The sequence below is a fragment of the Leptidea sinapis genome, chromosome 40, assembly GCF_905404315.1.
Source record: "Leptidea sinapis chromosome 40, ilLepSina1.1, whole genome shotgun sequence".
Lineage (NCBI taxonomy): Eukaryota > Metazoa > Arthropoda > Insecta > Lepidoptera > Pieridae > Leptidea > Leptidea sinapis.
Genome location: NC_066304.1, coordinates 425,631 through 445,971, shown reverse-complemented (window position 1 = coordinate 445,971; position 20,341 = coordinate 425,631). Strand labels below are relative to the sequence as shown.

Sequence of the window (20,341 nt, the reverse complement as noted above, 5' to 3'; positions counted from 1 at the left end):
CTATTAACTATTTAAGCATAGTTCAAGCAAATCAACGTTTATACGATCCCCTAGTAACTAAAAAATGTTTCATCATCCCATGAGTGTACATCCGAAGATTCCACACACGTAGAAGTAAAAAGTCTCACTTTATCCTGTCGAACAAACGATTTCCTTCTGCTATAAAATGAATTTAAAAACTATGATTTATGTAATGATTAGATCATAAAAGAAATATGGAATTTTCATTAAGTACACTCATCTTTTGTCTGCAAAATTGTATTCTATGACATACGACCGTAAGGTTATTGTTGTTTGGCAGCATGAAAACTGACAGATCTTATCGAGTTTATTTCTTTTTATGTTATATTAGAGTGTGTTCATTCATTATATTCATTGAATCTTAGTTGCATTGTCCATTGATTTTCTTTTTGTATTGGCCTGACCTATCTGTCTGTGTCAAGGAATCTTTCAAAGTAATTTACAGCACTTCTAATTTTTAACACGACTTGGTCGAATTGGTCAATATATCCCAATCTGCATATTAAAATAATATATAAACATTTTTATTATAAGCACTTTAATGTATACTAGGTACTCGACAGTATAACACATTTACTGTTTTCCGCTACTTAAAAATCATTATTAAACATTAAAAAATGAACATTTCGTCATTTGGCCAGCATTCAAAAAAGCAAAAACATAGAGAATTGCCGATTGCGTACGGTAATAAATTGCGGAAAGTTCCTATGTTCTTAACACACTAGTCAAAATGAAACTTAAACAGATAAGTTCAATTCATACTTTTTAAATATTTCAACAAATAGGAGTTCACACAAGCCTATAAGAACTTCCTACCTTTTTTACAAATAAATATTATATAAAAATATATAAACTATAATGTACCAGGGAAGCATAAACAGAAGATGTTAAGAGAGCTCATCATAAGTCCATTAGAGATCTTTATTATTAATAAGCTTCCACAAAAATATTTTAACTCCTACGATGTACCAAGGTAGCATAAACAGCAGAAGCTAGGCGTTAGCTTTAATCACGATAACGCGACACACACACAAACAAGTTTAATTGAGAGACCCTGGGAGGTCCGGAGGTGTCGCTGTATGCTAATCAATTCACCAGTTTGTTTTTTAACTCCCAATAGCCACCGCACTCGTCGTTTTTGTCGAGGCCAGACGATCGAATGAATTTGTTGGTTTTCTAAATGCGCTGTGATTGTGGCGCTTGGTTTTGCCTTTAGCTCATCCTTTGTAAAGGTAATGGCAGTGATTCATTTGATCTTAGGTGCTTTTTAAATTGATTTTTTAGGTTTTTGATAGAAGGATGTTGGGTGAAAAAATTCTGCTTTACTTTTAAAGAAAAGAAATTACATTTAATAAGAGATTGTATGTATATCTCGTAGCAAGATTTGTCATACCCGCTTAAATTGCATTGCCTGTGGTGACGTCGTGGGGAGGGTCGTTCCCTTCCCTAAAATATGGCCGAATTAAGCGTTTACTGGTCCATCAGTTATTCTTGTGAACGGTCGCTACTTGTTGTCAAATTCAAAGATATAAATCCTTTAATAGTTCCAAGTATGTATAAAATGTACACAAAATATCTTTATTTATTTACAATGTGAGAATGAATACAGCATCCCATGTACTCAATAACTGTTGATGTTTTTTATGATTTACTAGCTGACCCGGCCAACGTTGTTTTGCCATATAAAGTATAATTCACGCGATAGTTTTATAAGTAATAAAATATTGCCTATATTATAGCCTGTACATCATTTTGTTCTATTGTCAATAGTTTTTGCAGGGCACGCAAAAATAGGTTTTCGATTTTACACCTAGTGTTACAAAATAGCAATTTTATTACGGATCCCTAATTTTGAAAAAAAAACAGCCTTCCTCGATAAATGGACTACCCAACACTGAAAGAATCATTCAAATCGGACCAGTAGTACCAGAGATTAGCACGTTCAAACAAACAAACACTGCAGCTTTATAATATTAATAGTATAGATAATACATATCTTAAGTCCTCAGTACATCTTTAAAAATCCGCGATACCATCGAAATGTATCTTAGGTTTATAAGCCACAATTAGTTTTGTTTGAGAAACAATTATTTAATAAATGGGCTAACAAATGGTAGTGCTAAATAATCATTGTAATCGGATATAGATAGTCGAAACAATCAAATCACTTTCGTAAAATGTTAAACGTTAAGTGTAGAATTTAAAGTTTATTCTGAATCTTAGTTCTCAAATTAATAATAATATTTAAAACTTTGACATGGTTCCAATAGAGATTTTTTCAAGAAGCGTATAATTTAGGTGACCACGACACAGCCCGGTGGTCTACATCTATATTGTCTATGGTCACAACTCACAGGCTTAGTTTTTTAATTTATTTTTGTACAGTTTCTCGTTAATTGGCTCTCATGATTTTATCAATTTTGCCATTTTATGGAATATCCGTTTCGCTATACGGTTACATTGTTGAAATTTGGATTGGATCTATTGTTAGTACAACTAATTAGATAATCCATATTTAACATGAACATTGTATCAAGAATTTTATATTAAATGCACATGAATTAAATACATATACAACAGTATGAAATAAGTAGCTGCAATAACTAAATAACTTTAACAATTTGATGATATGTTAAAACATGGGCTTCTAATGATCAATATTACTTATTCAAGAAAAATTGTGATTTATTCATATAATACAAATCCTATAACTATATTTACAATACTATGATCACATAAATTAAAATTTTCGTTATGGGAAGTGTACCAAGAATACTGACAGATTTCTGCGTTGGATATCTAGGCTGATCCGTTGACCTAAATAGCTGCCAGCGCTTGGCTTTCCTGTGGCCCTATTGAGGCGTACTTTTTCCGCGCCGCGCCTCTGGACCTCACAGGCCAAGTGTCTCGACACCAAATGGCACAATGATATATGACTTACTGAGACCAACATATTTGCGTTTGTTGTCTTACGCAGTGGAAGCAGCAGCCCCAGCACCAACTGACGTAACTTGGACATGAGAAGGACCCATAGTGTCGACGTAAGTCGCGTCCCACACTCTTCCTCGTGCCCTTCCAATTATGATTTTAATTCAAGAAGAAAGAATAACCTGGACATGCCGTGTTAGTGTAGCTGTGTAGTTAGCTAGCGTGAAGGGTTCCTTCATAGGTCTTGGTTTACAGTTTTACAATAAAATACCAGACAGTATACTACGACTCACTGAGGCAGACAGACAGACAGACATATACAGACTTCTTCAACATAGAAGGCTTACTATAGAATAGAAGATTATATAGAAGATAGTTATGCAAAATAAAACTTACAAAAATTAAGAGTACAACTAAATTCAATGATATCAAAACTGTATGCAAAACATTAAAGTTGTAATGGGCGGAACATATGCTACGTGACAAAGCGAAAATAGGACAAAAATCATAACGGAGTGTTATCCACGAGAATGTAATAGAAGCAAAGGGCGACAAATAAAACGATGGGAGGATGACCTTAAGAGTGTGGCTGGCCCAGAATGGATGAGAATGGCGAGAGAGAGAGAAAGACGGAAGTCTTTGGAGGAGGCCTACGTAGAAGGACAAGCTGTTAAAAATCGTAAGGAATTAGTTTAGGATATATATTTAAAATAAATGTTATTATTAGTAACAGCAATAAAGCTTTATTTTATTTTATTTATAATGCATGATTCTTGACTGATTATAGTATTATATAAAGTAGGCTAAGCAATTTTGTGATTCTTTGATTTAAAATAGAGGCTGGGAGGCTGTCTCATATCAGTTCTACTCACCATGTCCAAGCTCCCTTACGAACTGATGTTGCTTCATTGCGTTTACCAAGTGTTGTTGCAATATGTTATGTCGTTTATAATTTCTATGGTAAATAAATATATTTTTTATTTAATGTATTCCAAAATTGATCTCTCATACATCTGTCTTTAGATTTTTTGTAATTAATTATGTATAGTATTACTCTTTTTAATACAAAATGAATTATTAAAAAGTGTGATTCGATATTTGCAAACACCAAATAAAACACTAACAATCGATGTACACCTACACACAATTAGTCTATGGTTGAATGTTACCACATCAGAAATTTACTCCACAGAGTATAATTTCCTCCGAGCCATGTTTACCTCCAATTAAATTTGATGAAATCGTCGCCCATGACTGTTTCTATTAGGGCGAGTCGCGACCGTATCACTATTATCGACGTTCATTAGCATAATATTATACAAAGTGCTTCATTTTGCTGTAAGCTCAGCACGCAATACACTTCTAAATAATCTGTTCGATCGTAGATGGGTTTATTTATGGTATGAAAATTGAAACTGTGTCAGCTTTAGTTGAAAACTTCATCGAGACAACGTAAATAATACAACTATATTTATTCCATATTCATAAATAACTCTGTTGCAATATAAATCATAATAGTGTATATAAATTACTCTGGTATATTTTTTTCAAACTGAACGCGCTCCCTTATGAAATGTTAAAATTGTTCTTTCCATATTAGTGTCTAATACGGACGAGTAAAAAAAGAAGGACTTCGCGCCGTGATATTAGCAAGTGAAACACCGTTATGCTAGTGTGTATGCGGTTACGGGGTTTTTACACTTTTTCACAACGCACGACGGCATTTATAAAATATTGTATTGAGACGCAAACTGATATGTTACAGACGATGATTATTCTCATAATGGCCGCCTATCGGCCTGTAGTAGTGTAAGTGTGTGCGTGGGGCTATAATATATTTACACGTTAATCGGCTTGTTTTGGTGCTACACTGTTATGTAAGGTGACACGGAGTTATTTTTTTACTAGTCCGTGATTGACAAGTGACAGTTCTCGGTAGTGATTTATCCTTAGAATATTGATTCTAAGGATCTATAAGCGAATTACCATTAAGGTTGCTATTTATAACAGCTTTCAAATACGTGGCGTAGTAAATATTACTGGGCGTACCAAAAACTATCCGTTTCTTATTTACGGGAGTCGGGCATATTTCGACGTCGACTTTGCCCCGAACGACCGTAACATGAGCGTGACAGCTCAGTCTCATTCAATACCTACAATATATTCAACTCGCTTAAAGAAAATTTCACTTCAAAAAAGAACATTTAAAGGATCACATCGTTATTTGTTTGTCAGTATGTCTCTCTTTTACGTATCAAATTTAAAAAAAAATCATCGTTTTATTAAACAAATCAAAACTTATAAGGTTCCACTGACCTAAATGAATAATTTCTCTAAATTTCAATAGGGGCCCCAGAGCAAAGTTTTTATACGGGGCCCTGCCAAGGCACGCTTCGCCACTGACCAGGCCTAATCGTATTATGAACGCCTGGCTACCTTTTCCGCAACACTATTCGCCCAATAATTTTTTGCGGCTAATCTGTTTCCATCAATCCTTTATGCATAGAACCGCGCATGATCAAGGACAAACGAGGCAGTAACACCACAGCACCTCGCTTCACACTCAACGTGGACTTTTGCAATATCAGGGGAATTCGCTCCAATTTAAACGCCGTCCACCACCACCTTGAGACGGCGCAGCCGGCCTTGTGTTTCCTTACGGAGACGCAGATATCTCGACCTAGCGATTGGACACCTCCAACATTCATTGCTATGCAGACGACAGCACTGGTAATGCCTTATACATGGGCCATGCAGGTCTCTCTCGGGAAATCGTCGACCAGTGGCGGGAGAAACTTGTGTTTTCTATCGAGTCCTCTCTTGAGAAGGTCGCGGAATGGGGTAAATTGAACCTTGTCCAATTTAACCCCCAGAAGACTCAAGTTTGCGCGTTTACCACTAAAAAAAACCCCATTTGTCGTATCACCGCTCTTCGACAGAGGCTTTAAGGGAAGTGCCCTTAAAGCCTCGCCTAGTATCGGAATACTGGGTCGCGAAATCTCGAGCGATTGCCAATTTCGTGGTCATCTGGAGGGCAAAGCCAAATTGGCTACAAAGAAACTGGGCGTCATTAATAGAGCACGGCAATACTTCAAGCCGGCCCACATACTAGCGCTCTACAAAGCGCAGGTCCGGCCACACATGGAGTATTACTGTCATCTCTGGTCTGGCGTTCCCCAGTATCAGCTCGATCCATTTGACCGCGTGCAACGCAAAGCAGCTCGAATTGTCGGGGACCCAGTGCTCTGTAAACGGCTGGATCACTTGGCGTTGCGTAGAGACGTCGCTTCATTGTGTGTCTTCTACGGCATCTATCACGGGGAGTGTTCCGAAGAGCTGTTTAACCTGATTCCTGCTGCCGAATTCCACCTTCACACGACACGCCACAAGTTAGGATATCATCCCCACCATCTGGATGTGTGGTGGTCCTCCACAGTGCGGTTTACAAGGAGCTTTCTTCCACGTACTACTAAGCTGTGGAATGAACTTCCTTGTGCGGTGTTTCCGGGATGATACGATATGGGTACCTTCAGGAAAAGCGCGTACACCTTCCTTAAAGGCCGGAAACGCTCCTGTGATTCCTCTGGTGTTGCAAGAGATTGTGGGCGGCGGTGATCACTTAACAGCAGATGACCCGTACGCTCGTTTGTCCTCCTATTCCATAAAAAAAAATGCATAAGCCACTCCCTCATTTTTAGTCACAACATCTTTTTATAAATATATTATATTATAGTTGCCTAAAGACGTCCTTACAGGCCATTAATGCGTGACCAATTTTGATTTGTCAAGCGTGGCTGAGTGGTTATGACTTGTAAAACAAAATCGGTTACAGTAACAATAGATTCGCTTTCCTTTTCTATCTTGCTGCCTTAAGAGACGTTCTTCTCTTTTGCATGGTTTGTTTATCTATAGGCTAGTATATTAATTTATTCCTACCTATGGAGTTCGCCCCCGTAAACAGTTTACTGTCATCTTTTTAAGTCTTGCGGTCTGCCCGTTAGGGGCTTCCAACCCCTCTAATATTGTAGTAGTATACTCTAGAAAAGTCTAGCAGCAGCAAGATTATTTTCTTGCAACGTGACCAGCTCAGTGCAACTTTAGCGTGCCTTTGATTGACCGACTTTGCATACAAAATCCTCTTTAATTTCATTCTCTAAATATGTTAAATTATGATGATTGTTTCACAGTCTATCTCTCCAAACGATCTTCACGAATATAACGCTCTTAATTCTGCTTTTATTCCTCCTCCAAAACTTACACAAAATTTCTGATTTTCACGCTGATCCCTGACCAAGATACCATCGATTTTCCACCAGCAACACGCACCGGGTCACTTAATTTCTGATTTAGTACCGCATCATATTTTGATAAGTATTTTTAATTTGAATAAATTATGTTTTAAGCGTGCTATCGTTGCGTAATGGCCGCCTTAATCATAACCGTGGTTTCATGGTGAAATGTCACAGAAAATTTCGACGTAGTCTAAGAGATGCTGATATTTTTGATTTCATTGATTGAGAAGAGTATGACGCTCAATACGTTGTTTTTACTAGAATGAACCATTTATTAGGAAAAGCATGCAAGGACTTATCTCTGCAGCAATCTAATATTGTTAGGAGACATTAAGACACTACTTAAAAGATCACATGGCCAGCTGTGGATTACGTTCTCATCTAGCCTTCCCACCATCATTGCAGTATGGAAAACGATGCATACTACTGTATTCTCCGTTGAATATGAGGTCATTAAGACGAGGCGCACTGATCACTAAACGATGACTAGCTTTCATGTAAAATCTGACTGACATAATAAATTCCTTTGCGGAGCTCAAGGCCTATATAGTGAGGTGACCATATTTTACTCGCTTTGCCTAAACACAGAGACAGTCTTCATTTTGATGAGTCTGATAGGGCAACTAGGGTTAACAGAAGAAGATTCAAATATAAGCGTGCAATTCAATATGCTATTAGTAAACAAAATAAAACTGTTAATGATTGCCATCCTTATGACCAATACTATAAATGCAAACGTAAGTTTTTACTGTCTAAACTTTCATCCTTTACCTATCAACTGATCGTCATAATTTTTTTGCAAATAGAAGTTAGGTTGCGCAATAAGAGTTTTAGATTTGGTCCACATATAACGAAGGACGGTGAAATAAATCTAGGAAACGATAGAAAAAAGAGGATGTGCAGTAGAGTACTGAAGTGCGGAAGCTAATACAGGAATATAAGTTTAAAAAAATTAAGATTGGGTAAGGTATGGTTGGGGCGGGGGGGAGATTCGGGTTACTTATTTACTGACGTCAAAAAATCAAAAAAGTTCTCGATTCAACTGCATTTATGATATTTTTTGTTACATCAGAACACTTTTAAAAACAAATTTTCACTTATTACCCTGTTTCTACATTTGTTTACGAAGGCAGTTGTTTTGTCATTGCTATGTTGTTAAAAATACCACCAGCTCTTAGACCGATACAAAACGCAGGCGATAAAGATGTCAAGAATCGTATTTTTGGCGCCACAAAGATCGTATGATTAGAACCCTTGAAAAATTTCTTGCGTGGTTTCAACTCTTTTTAAACTTTAAAATATAACACTGATATCGAATGCGTGCTGGTTTTGAGCGCTTAAAATAATTATTTAAATTTTTTATTCCGATTTCAATCAGTTTTTTTTGTTTCAGGAAGGTCTGAGCTGCCATGCCGCATACAGGTAAGAAACAGCTAATTTTATATGTTGGGAAAAGTCCACATAGATATACATTCCACAAGAAAATCTTATATAAAAAGAGATGAAGACTTCAAAGTGTAACAACGGAAGAGAGCTTGTATGAAAGTATGATGAGAGTGAAGATGGAGCCAATAAAGTACCAATGTATGATGAAGTATCTGTAATGGCCTGATAGTATGCTTATACTGTCGCCAATGCTCATATATAACGTTACGCAAGAAATCAAAAATTCGCTTCACCAGAAGGCCTCATTGCACAGGACGCTAGATGGTACCATAGCGACGCCATTTTCCGCTGTCAATATGTAGCTAGTGAAATTACTGAGATCGACTTAAACCTAACAACTTAACACAAAAGGTGTTAGGTAAGTTGTTAGGTGAAATGTGACAAATGCAATCAGGGTGCCACTCAGAAGTTTGTGAACGGCACTGCATTGCAACGGGCTGGCTGTAAGACTTAACACCAGTTGACCATCTTGCTTGTATAAAAAAACCTATGTTTTGTCAGTCTGAAAGTTATAGATTCACCGCGGAACTAAGTTCATTCCATAACTTAAATGTACGTGAAAACAATTTCATTAATTACCGCTCTCTGTATAACCCCACCCTACAAATTCAGATAACAAAATATTTATTTAATGGGCTTTAATTGTAAAACTAAGCGGTTTAAATAGATGCAAAGATTGTCTCGAGTTATTAATTTGTAAATAGCATTTATATTATATAAGTGTAATTTCATGTTAATTAAAAACAACAACCAAACTATGGAATTAGCTTACTTGTGCGGTGCTTCGAGGACAATACGATATGGGTAAATTTAAACCAAGCGCGTACATCTTTTCGAATGCCGGCAACGTTCCTGTGATTCCTCTGGTGCTGCAAAAGAATGTGGGCGGCAATGATCACGTAACATCAGGTGAGCCGATGCCCATTTTGCCCTCCTTTTCCTTAAAAAATAGAATTCGCAGAAGAATTTCTCGTCCAGTGTTTGGCGAGCCAACAGGCTCTGAAGATGCCTGGTGTAATGGCGGAACGTGTCAAAGTGATTTAGTGAAAGTGTTGTGTTAAAGAAAGTTATAACATTTTAAATATTCATGTTAATTATTCTCATACATCAAATGTGGCTTTTCTGTAACACAATCATAAAAATATAATCTTCAAAATCAAATGATCCAATCACTCCATAACATTAGATTAAGATTCAACATGCAAATTCTAGAATCCAATTCGGAAAAACTTAAAGCTCTTTCAATTCAAAAATTACCATATGGATTCACCAATATCTCATAAACCAATAATAATAAATCTTGGACATCCGCCCACGGAACCGGCGAATCCAAAAGCGAAAACATCCTTAAATACTCGAATCTTAATTAACGTAACGACGCGCATTAAGCACCGCAGCCGAAAAGCCTTATCAATTCAACAATTTACCTCACGCATTGAAATCATAAGCGTTTCAAAGAAACCTTATCGGCCACTTTTAGGGCTGGCACGTTTTAATTTTACGCTAGTTTTAATTTTTTTTATGAAAATAAGGGACGAGCCGAGCAGGACGTTCAACTGATGGTAATTGATACGCCCTGCCAATTACATTGCAGTACCGTTCAGGATTTTTGAAAAACCCAAAAATTCTGAGCGGCACAAAATTACGCTCGTCACCTTGAGACATAAGATGTTAAGTCTCATGTGCTTCACGGCAGAAATAGGCGCCGTTGTGGTATCTAGCCGGCACCCTGTGCAACGAGCCTCCCACTAAATCTTATTAAATCTAATAAATGAAGTTTTATTTTCGAATTATTTATTTCCTATTAATGAAGTTTTGTTAAAATATATAGAGAATAGATACGGGGGAAAAAGTATATTACTACTTTTGCAGCAAAAGTTTATCGTTAGGTAAGGGTTAGGTATCTTTAAAACCATAGATTATATTTTCCATTTTAAGTCCTATAGTGAGCGATGAATATATACCTATGGTAAATATGGTAAAGTTTTGCACCGCGTTACGTTAAAAATCTCATAAGTACCTCCACTAGCCCTTTGATCTAGTGGCATAAATAGGCGTGGTATTCTACTACTATAGCACTGATAGCTCAAGATTCGCAGTGACATTAGTAATAAATTTAATATGTAAAGGCGGTATCACTGTACAGCTTATGAGCTTGATTCTCTCCAAATTCATGCCTCAAATAAAAATTTATAGTACATACTCGTACTAAGCGCATGTTAAACTTCTTCTGAAAAGATAAATAAATAAACAAGCAACATTTAAACAGCCTAATATTAAAAGATAATACTAAACTATAAAGTAACATATTTTTCTTACCAGTGGGAGGCTCCTTTTCACTAGATGCCGGCTTGATTATGGGTACCACAACGGCGCCTATTTAAAAAGTAACTAAGTAATGTGTAAATATTATTGTGTTTCGGTCTGAAGTGATTACTGGGCAAATGAGACTTAGCATCTTGTCTGAAGGTGACGAGAGCAATTCTAGTGCCGCTTTTTGGGTTTTTCAAGAATCCTGAGCGGTACTACATTGTAACAGACAGGGCGTATCAAATACCATCCGCTGAAGGTCCTGCTCATCTCGTCTCTTATTTTCATAAAAAATCTAATAATTAATAGTTGACTTAGTGGCAGCCCTAATGTATCCATTACGGGTAATTAAGGGAATCGAACCGAAATCTGGTATCAAGATAACATCTAACAGCCCACCCGTCCAAGGCGGTCAACTTCTCTAATACGCCATGCTTCAACATTTTGTTAACTATACCTATTATTGAGTGATCATAGTACGATTGGTAACTTTTTAAAAGGGGTGACCTTAATTTTGTAGCGTTCAGTTTTTTCCATAGACGAACATGACTAAGTGAGAAAAATTCTATTATAATTATTTGGAGGCAATAATTCTAGTCCTTTTTGGTATACTAACAATGTAATAGAATATTTATACACTGTAACACAATTTTTTGCCCCAAACTGGGCATAGTCTGGTGCTTGTAAGACATCGATATATTTGATACGGATATACTTACTTAAACATACATATTACAAATAAACATCCATGATTCGGAAACAAACATAATATACATCATATTATAATTGTTTGCACCTTTTTTTTTTATGGAATAGGAGGACAAACGAGCGTACGGGTCACCAGTTGTTAAGTGATCACCGCCGCCCACAATCTCTTGCAACACCAGAGGAATCACAGGAGCGTTGCCGGCCTTTAAGGAAGGTGTACGCGCTTTTTTTGAAGGTACCCATGTCGTATCGTCCCTGAAACACCGCACAAGGAAGCTCATTCCACAGCTTTGTAGTACGTGGAAGAAAACTCCTTGAAAACCGCACTGTGGAGGACCGCCACACATCCAGATGGTGAGGATGATGTGGCGTGTCGTGCGAAGGTGGAATTCGGCGGCAGGAATCAGGTTAAACAGCTCTTCGGAACACTCCCCGTGATAAATGCGGTAGAAGACACACAATGAAGCGACGTCTCTACGCAACGCCAAGTGATCCAGCCGTTCACAGAGCACTAGGTCCCCGACAATTCGAGCTGCTCTGCGTTGCACGCGGTCAAATGGATCGAGCTGATACTGGGGTGCGCCAGACCAGAGATGACAGCAATACTCCACGTGTGGCCGGACCTGCGCTTTGTAGAGCGCTAGTATGTGGGCCGGCTTGAAGTATTGCCGTGCTCTTTTAATGACGCCCAGTTTCTTTGAAGCCAATTTGGCTTTGCCTTTCATATGACCACGAAATTGGCAATCGCTCGAGATTTGGAGACCCAGTACTATACTAGGCGAGGCTTTGAGGGAAGTGTTGTCGAAGAGCGGTGATACGACAAATGGGGTTTTTTTAGTGGTAAACGCACAAACTTGAGTCTTCTGGGGGTTAAATTGGACAAGGTTCAATTTTCCCCATTCCACCTACCGGGATTCGAACTCGGGTCTAAAGTACTTTTGATTTTCGAATTCATATGTCCTTTTTTCGACAATTTATAAGGGCTCTTAATATTTCTCTGGTGTGACTATAAACATACAATATACTAGACGTGTCGACAAACAAAGCGTAAGAGAGAGAGAGAAGTACATCTCTAATGGAGAGAGCCATATAGAGAAGGATGGAGAATATTTTGTTACTGTAACTAATTTTGATTGACAACTCGTAAAAAATCAGGCGGTGGGGCAGAAAATTTCTCGAATGGCGACCACGTACTTGCCGTAGCTAATGAAATTATTTAACATCTTATGTCTCAAGGTGTTGACCGCAATTGTGGTGCCGCTCAGAATTTTTGTGTTTTTCAAGAATCCTGAGCGGCACTGCATTGTAATGGGCCGGGCGTAGCAGTTACCATCAGCTGAACGACCTACTCGTCTCGTTCCTTATTTTCATTAAAAAAAACGTACCGAAAGATGTAGTGTTGGTGGGCCCACAAGATGGACCGACGATCTGGTCAAGATGGCCGGAATTTGCTGGATGAGGGAAGCGCAGGACCGATCGTCATGGCGATCTTTGGGGGAAGCCTTTGTCCAGCAGTGGACGTCTTCCGGCTGAAATGGAAACAATCAGCCATGCTTGTTATAATTCTCTCACAATTATTAAACCACTACCTTCTGAACACAATAACAAAATGGGCCACGAATTATCGGGCTGTCACGTTGTCTATCTGGTATACTCTTACTCTATGGGTGTGGCAAAAGATTATGAGGTGCGGTGATCACATACCACCAGGTGACCCTTGTTAATAAGCCCTGTTCGTCATAAAACTGCTAACATCAAAATATCAGATTCTTCAATCTGATTATCAAGTAGCTATTTTGAAAGTAATAAACATTCTAGATATAAGATTTCGTCTATTAGCTTCCGTTACAAATTCCATGGATCCCACACGTTGATTTCGAAATTTCCTAAATTAAATTAATTCTGCTTGCAATAATCTTTATAATTTGTATTAAGATAGCGGTATTTATTGTTGAAATACTTTGTCCAGATTTATTTTATTGTATTCTATAAATACTATCTTTTAGTTTAAATTGTATAGTTTTCGTGTTTGAACAGTAACAAACAAGAATAATTTGAACAAGTCACTTCAGTCCAGTCATTCATATTATCTTTGAAATTTCTTGACTTTTTGCTTTTCAACATTAAGGTAAGCGTAGTGTTTTCCTACAATGTTCGTTAGATATATACGAGTATATTACACTACCTGACCCGACAGACGCTGTTCTGTCAATAAAAACAAAAGTAGTCTAAAGCCATCGCCAAATATGTAATCAATGTTAATGATTTTTATATTTTTTATATTTTATATGCAGTAATAAAATGATAAGACTTCATATAGTATTTGTGTAAACAGCTTTTACATTACCGCTTTATAATTGTCAATTTCTTAAAGTATTAAAATGCATATAGTATGTTATCCTTAAGAGATATATATATATACCAACGAGGACTTTTCTATAGTCCTGTATAAGCTCCAAAATTTCACCTAACATTATTTTGTTATATCTCAAAGGGTTTAGACGGCGTCTTCGTTGAAAGCTTCCAGACGGCTTATTTTTTTTCGACACCTCAAACAAATATCGTTAATGTATACAAAAACTTAACAAATTATACTAAAACGTTTCTCGAGAACCACAATATCGATTGGTGAAAAAAACATGAAAATCGGTGCAGTAGTTTTTGAGTTTATCGCGAACAGACACAGTCGCGCCGGAGGAATTTGTTTTTGTAATATGTGTTTTTTGTATATGAATATGTATCTATTCATGAATAGAAATTCATACTGAATCTTCATTACCAGTAGAAATAACTGTCTGATTATTGTTCGCCTTCGGAGCAGTAATGCCAAAAGATATGTAGATTATTGTGACACGACTCACATGCCAGCATCAAGTGAATACTAGTACAGTGGTGCTCGTACCGTGAAAACTTTTGTACGATCTATTAGCGTTGCGTTAAGACCCCGCCTCATTTTATGTATTCTACCATTTTTATCATGGGGATATAACTCAGTTATCTGTCCACCATGGCAATCGTATCTTATGTGAACCACGCTTGTGTTGTGAAGGATGAGTGACTTTTACGCTAAATTAACTTATCGGTCTGCTAAGCTTTCAATCAAGTCACATCATAGTATGGATACGACTTTAATATTTTTTTTGTAATTTTACAACAAAAACTATTATAATATTTCAACAAATCTATACTAATATTATAAAGCTGCAGTGTTTGTTTGTTTGTTTGTTCGAACGCGCTAATCTCTGGTATTACTGGTCCGATTTGAATGATTCTTTCAGTGTTGGGTAGTCCATTTATCGAGGAAGGCTATAGGCTATGTTTTTTTTTCAAAATTAGGGATCCGTAATAAAATTGCTATTTTGTAACACAAGGTGTAAATTCGAAAACCTATTTTTGCGTGCGCTGCAAAAACTATTGACAATAGAACAAAATGATGTACAGGCTATAATATAGGCAATATTTTATTACTTATAAAACTATCGCGTGAATTATACTTTATATGGCAAAACAACAAATATATATATATATATATTTGTTTGCTTAAAATTAAAATAAAAAAGGAGTGTGTAAAAGATACCTTCGCGCTATTTTCCCATTTTGCGGCAATACTTACGTTAGTGATCCCTTGAAGATGTTCTAAATCCAACGTTCTAAATCAATCCAATAAAAAATATACCTAATATTTTAAGAAGCACATAGATCGAAGCCCATACGGTACTTTTTATAGACCTTTTATAATTAATTGACTTAATTTGATTCAAAGTGAATATTAAAATATATAAATATTGCAGTGTAAAACAAAAATTTCAGCGTCTAAATAATATTCAAAATTAAAGTATACATTGTAAATACTTAAAATTAGTACCTCAAGACTAGTATTTGTTCATGTTTGTTTTTTATAATGTACATACGGGCATTTTATACAATTCACTCATAATTTTATTGCTGCTAAAACATTTCGGTAACACATAAGTGTATAAAAATTTATACACAAGTAATATCTACATTAAGACCATTTATTCATCATATCGGTGGTATCAAACGCAGCAATAACATCCGATTCGATTTTCTACTTGGCTGTTTACAACTCTGTTACAATTTAATATCGTAAAACGTTTTTATTTATCGTTAATTATCTAGATGGGTGTCGTAAAGGGATTAGGCAATGGCGCGAAAAGCTCAAAGATTTAGACGATACAGCCTGGGAGATGATTCAATCCGAGTCTCTCGGTGTGTTATCTATAATATAAAATAAATAAATGAAATTGAAGTGTCTCTACTCTAATTGCAGTGTGTATTTTTTATGGAAGAGACGAGTAATCTGATATTGAGTGTTTGCTAAGGCTTTTGTGTACTTAAAATTTATTTTCTCAAAATTGATTCCTTTAGAATTATTTTTGATGTCATTTCTAATACTACTACTGCTTCGGAAACAAATGACGCTCTGAGACAGAAGAAGCAGCGCAATAAACTCTCCCAATATTGTTATTGCTATAAAACAATCATAATCTAGTCCTAGCCTGACCAATCACTTAGATATTCAGCTGTGGAGTAACAGAATTTACGACAGAGCCATTTTTAATAAAACATTTAAATTTATTTATAGATAATGCCTCAACAGTGGCTGGTACTTTATTATAAGAGTGTATACATTTACCCTTAAAGCTATTATGTATCTTGAAGCCTACTGGAATTAGTTACAAGCAATCCCTTATTTTTAGTGTTATAATAATGAAAATCACTATTAAGAGCCAAAAGGTGACGATTTTTGTGAACGTTTATTAAATGTAGGTTATCGTTCCGTGCCGTCTAATCTTTAAACGGTTAGTCCAATTATGACGATTTTCACAGATAAGATAGCTCATGTCATATTTTGAATTATTTCAGAAATGAATTAGAGTGCTAAGAAAATAAATTCAAATCTAAGCGAATGAAATATAAATTTGTTTATTTCATCTGTTGTAGTAAAGAGGCAACTGAAACAGCTTTATCTTACTGATAACTATCAAATAGAAAGCAACAGATTGGATTAACCTGAATACATATTTGTTTCCACCTTTTCATAAAAAATATATCAACTTTTTACGATGAAATGTAGATCAGTAGATAGTAACATTAGTGTCATATTATATATATGCAATGACGTTCTATACACATGGACATATTATTCGCAGTCTGATAGCGGAACGGCAAAAGTGTGCTTAAAGACAATGAAAGCACACTTTTCTCCTTAGTCGTGTGCCATGTCATTGTCCGAATCTAATCTGATCGGAATATATGTTTTACATTGCTGTAGTAGATGCATTTATCTACACGCTATAAATAGTACAGCTTTTATTCGAATAATTAAAAAAAATGTGTATATGAGTGTACTTATGTAGAAAGTTATACTTCTTTGGCCAAACGAAGCAAAATTCATTAAAATTATTTATTCCTCGTGCTATTCTACTTTTTTAGAAAGAACAATTTTGTAAAGATCTGGAAAAGATGGCTTTGACAATTAATTATTAAATAATGAATACGGCTGTATGGGCTAATAATGGACGAAGAAACCAAAAAAAAAAAACTTGTAACGCAAACGTCAGAAAATTTTAGAAACCAACTTCACCTGTGGTGTGTCACCTTCACACTTTTGTGTTTCAGTGATGCGCGCGCATTCTTATCTTTCTCACATTTTTTTCATAACGCGCCTAAAGAAGTATAACTTCAAAAATCTTATGCAAAAGTATTAACAGCGTTTATGACAACTCCTTTCTTATGTCTATGTTTAATTTAAGAGTGCCTAGATGCCCATGTAAACCCGTGAACTTATTTGACAAACCTCGCAGAATTATTTTGAGGATCAATTCACCTGTGTCGCGATTATGCAAAATTATAAATGATTATAAATGACCTAGACCTATTCAGAGATTCGTTGCCAAGGTTTCGCAGAAATGTAAAAAATATATTGTAAATTAATTAATTATTAATGTGTATTCTTGTATTGTTTAGTACCTATATCTAGACTTGTTTCGTACATTTTGTTAATATCCTAATTTCATTATATCATAGAATGGTTGTTTTATAATTTATACTTATTTTATATACCTGTTTCACACATATTTTAGCATGCGGTATTCGCTAAGAATTATAAAAATAATTGCGTATTTTTATACAATCTAATTCTAGTTACGATTATTGTAATATTTGGAGTCGGTGTCATCCAAGATAGGCTTGTAACTACATACATAGTTCTATGTGAGATGTGCTTGAGTCGTGAGGAGTTCAGAGGCGAGAGCGGGTCGCGGCGGAAGGACACCGATTCAAAAATTACAATAATCGTAACTAGAATTAGATTGTATAAAAATACGCAATTATTTTTATACTTTTAAGTGCGTATTATATCTATTGTTTTGGAATAGTGTTTTTGAAGTCGGTTGTTATTTTGTTAAAAAAAAATTCTCGTCCGTGCACGCCAAATAACACGTCAACTGGTGCCGACGATAATGAAGTGGCTAAATTCACTTTGCCGACAATAAAAACCGTTTGTCCAGCGCCAATCTTATAGCCTCAAGAAGACAAAATATTCGACTATATATATGCTCAATGCAACCGCTACTATAAAACCAATAACATATAAAGATTAACGGAATTCGGTCCATGAATGGACAAAACTGCGCAATAGCTTTCAAGATTTAATACGGCGATAAGATATCTTTTTAGTATTGTCATTTAAATACCTGACTGTTGACATAAAGATCAAAATCACAGTACGTTTTATAGGTGTTTAAAATTAAAAATATTTCGTCATTTGGATATTGGTTTCTGCGTTAATTTTAACAGAAAACAGCTGCGGAATTATTTATACTACTTGTTTTTTCGATTAAATATTGATTTGTAACCTACTTCCTCACAAGCACACATATTAAAATCCTCTATGTTGTCTATGTATGTACGTCTTTATGAATGCTCTGGCAAAATGCATAAAATACGAGATTAAATTACAATATTGCGGTAATATTAAGACGGGACAATATAAAGGCTACTTTTTACCACGCTAGGTGCAAGTATAGTATTATCGCTGCTTTATTGCGTCCACGTGAATAATAACTCAAAATTAGTAAGAAAATCGATTTGATTAGGAAAAACAATTTTGCTAACAAGTTTATCATAATGATAAAAAAAATAGATTTCATTAAAATCGATTCCAACTGCAACATTCCAGATACTCCAGTCTACCATATTTTCTTCTTCGGAATCAAGTAAGGACACCACATCTGCTCGATTCTCCTGTTGTCCGGAGACATTTGATTCTCTGGCAGCTCATGAGCTTCCAGGATCCTGTTTGCTTTTGGCTTGGAGAACTTAATATCCGCATAATCTACGCCGTGCTTGACCCAGGTAACGACGTAACCAGTGCCTGAAACTTCAGTTAGGTTAGGAGTTTAAATAGCCACAAGATATTCTACGGGACATGGGCTTGCTATAAGCTCTTGATATTTCAGCACACAGTGCAATTCTACATGTTCACTTTCTTTGGACATGTATCGAGACGAAGCAGCCAATCTATCACCATCATCAGCCAGAAGACGTCCATAGCTGGACAAAGGCCTCCCCCAAAGATCTCCAGGACAACGGATCTTGCGCTGCCCTCGACCAACGCATTCCGCGATCTTTACCAGATCGTCGCAGGGAAACTCCGAGCATAGCCCTCTCTAGCTTATTGTCCTCTGAGCGATAGTGAGCTTCCTCATAAGTCCTCCAGTTCATAGAACGCCTTAAGGTCCAGGGTCCAAAGTATAAGGCATAAGACCGCGTGGAAGGTCACCTATGCGATGGACAGATCAGATCAAATCTGGCGAGGGTAGCTCCGTGAATGTAAACGAATGACCTCTAACAGAGAGATATGGCGAGAAATTGTGAGGCGCCTCCCATCTGCCTCTATTGAAATTTCTTGTCAAACACGACCGCTCTGTCAAGAGCTTATCGACCGAGAAGAAGAAGATTTGAGCACTGCTTCAAATGCGATGATCGCGATACGTCTGATATTCCGTAAGTAAATATTGTTACACAAATACCATTTGCCAGTATTTTCCAAGAAATTTTATTCTATGTCCTACTAAACTATCGAATGAATTTCCTTGTTCCGAGTTACCATATAGCACCTTTAAAGAAAATTAATTTAAGTAGGCGTTACTTTGCAGAAATCCATAATTATCCAAATGCTTTTGACTACTTGTCTCGTGCCAGAGTTTGGCGAGTCAACATCTACTGAGGATGCCTTGTGTAGAGACGAAACACGTTTCGAATTGATTAAATACAAATATTAGCGGAATTAACACTTAAGAAAACTCAAAACATTTGGATCTTTAAAGAAGCTTTTAATCATTGCATGAGTTGAAATTGGATGATTAGCTTGATGCTGATGGCTTGAAAGTTTCTAAGTCGTTGCTGAAATATTGCAGCTGATTCCACAAAAGACTTATAATATACTAGACAATGAAAGCATGTGAGAGAGAGGAATATCTCTAACGGAGGAAGGAAAGCTAAGTTATTGTTACTGTAACTGATTTTATTGTCAAGTCGTAAACAGCCAGCTACGCTTGGCTTAGCATTAGATGCTTAGTATTTTGAATACTATCCAACTAGCGCACGCA

At 36.3% G+C, this 20,341-nt stretch overlaps 1 protein-coding gene across 1 annotated transcript in view; it reads left to right on the top strand.

Moving 5' to 3' along the window:
- LOC126976309 (paired box protein Pax-1-like) overlaps window positions 1-20,341 on the top strand; it is a 79,086-nt gene that overhangs the window by 19,447 nt on the left and 39,298 nt on the right. Inside the window, exon 2 of the mRNA XM_050824590.1 lies at window positions 8,635-8,663. Within this exon, the coding sequence (XP_050680547.1) occupies window positions 8,651-8,663 (13 nt within the window). The 5' untranslated portion in view covers window positions 8,635-8,650. The remainder of the gene's footprint in view (window positions 1-8,634; window positions 8,664-20,341) is intronic.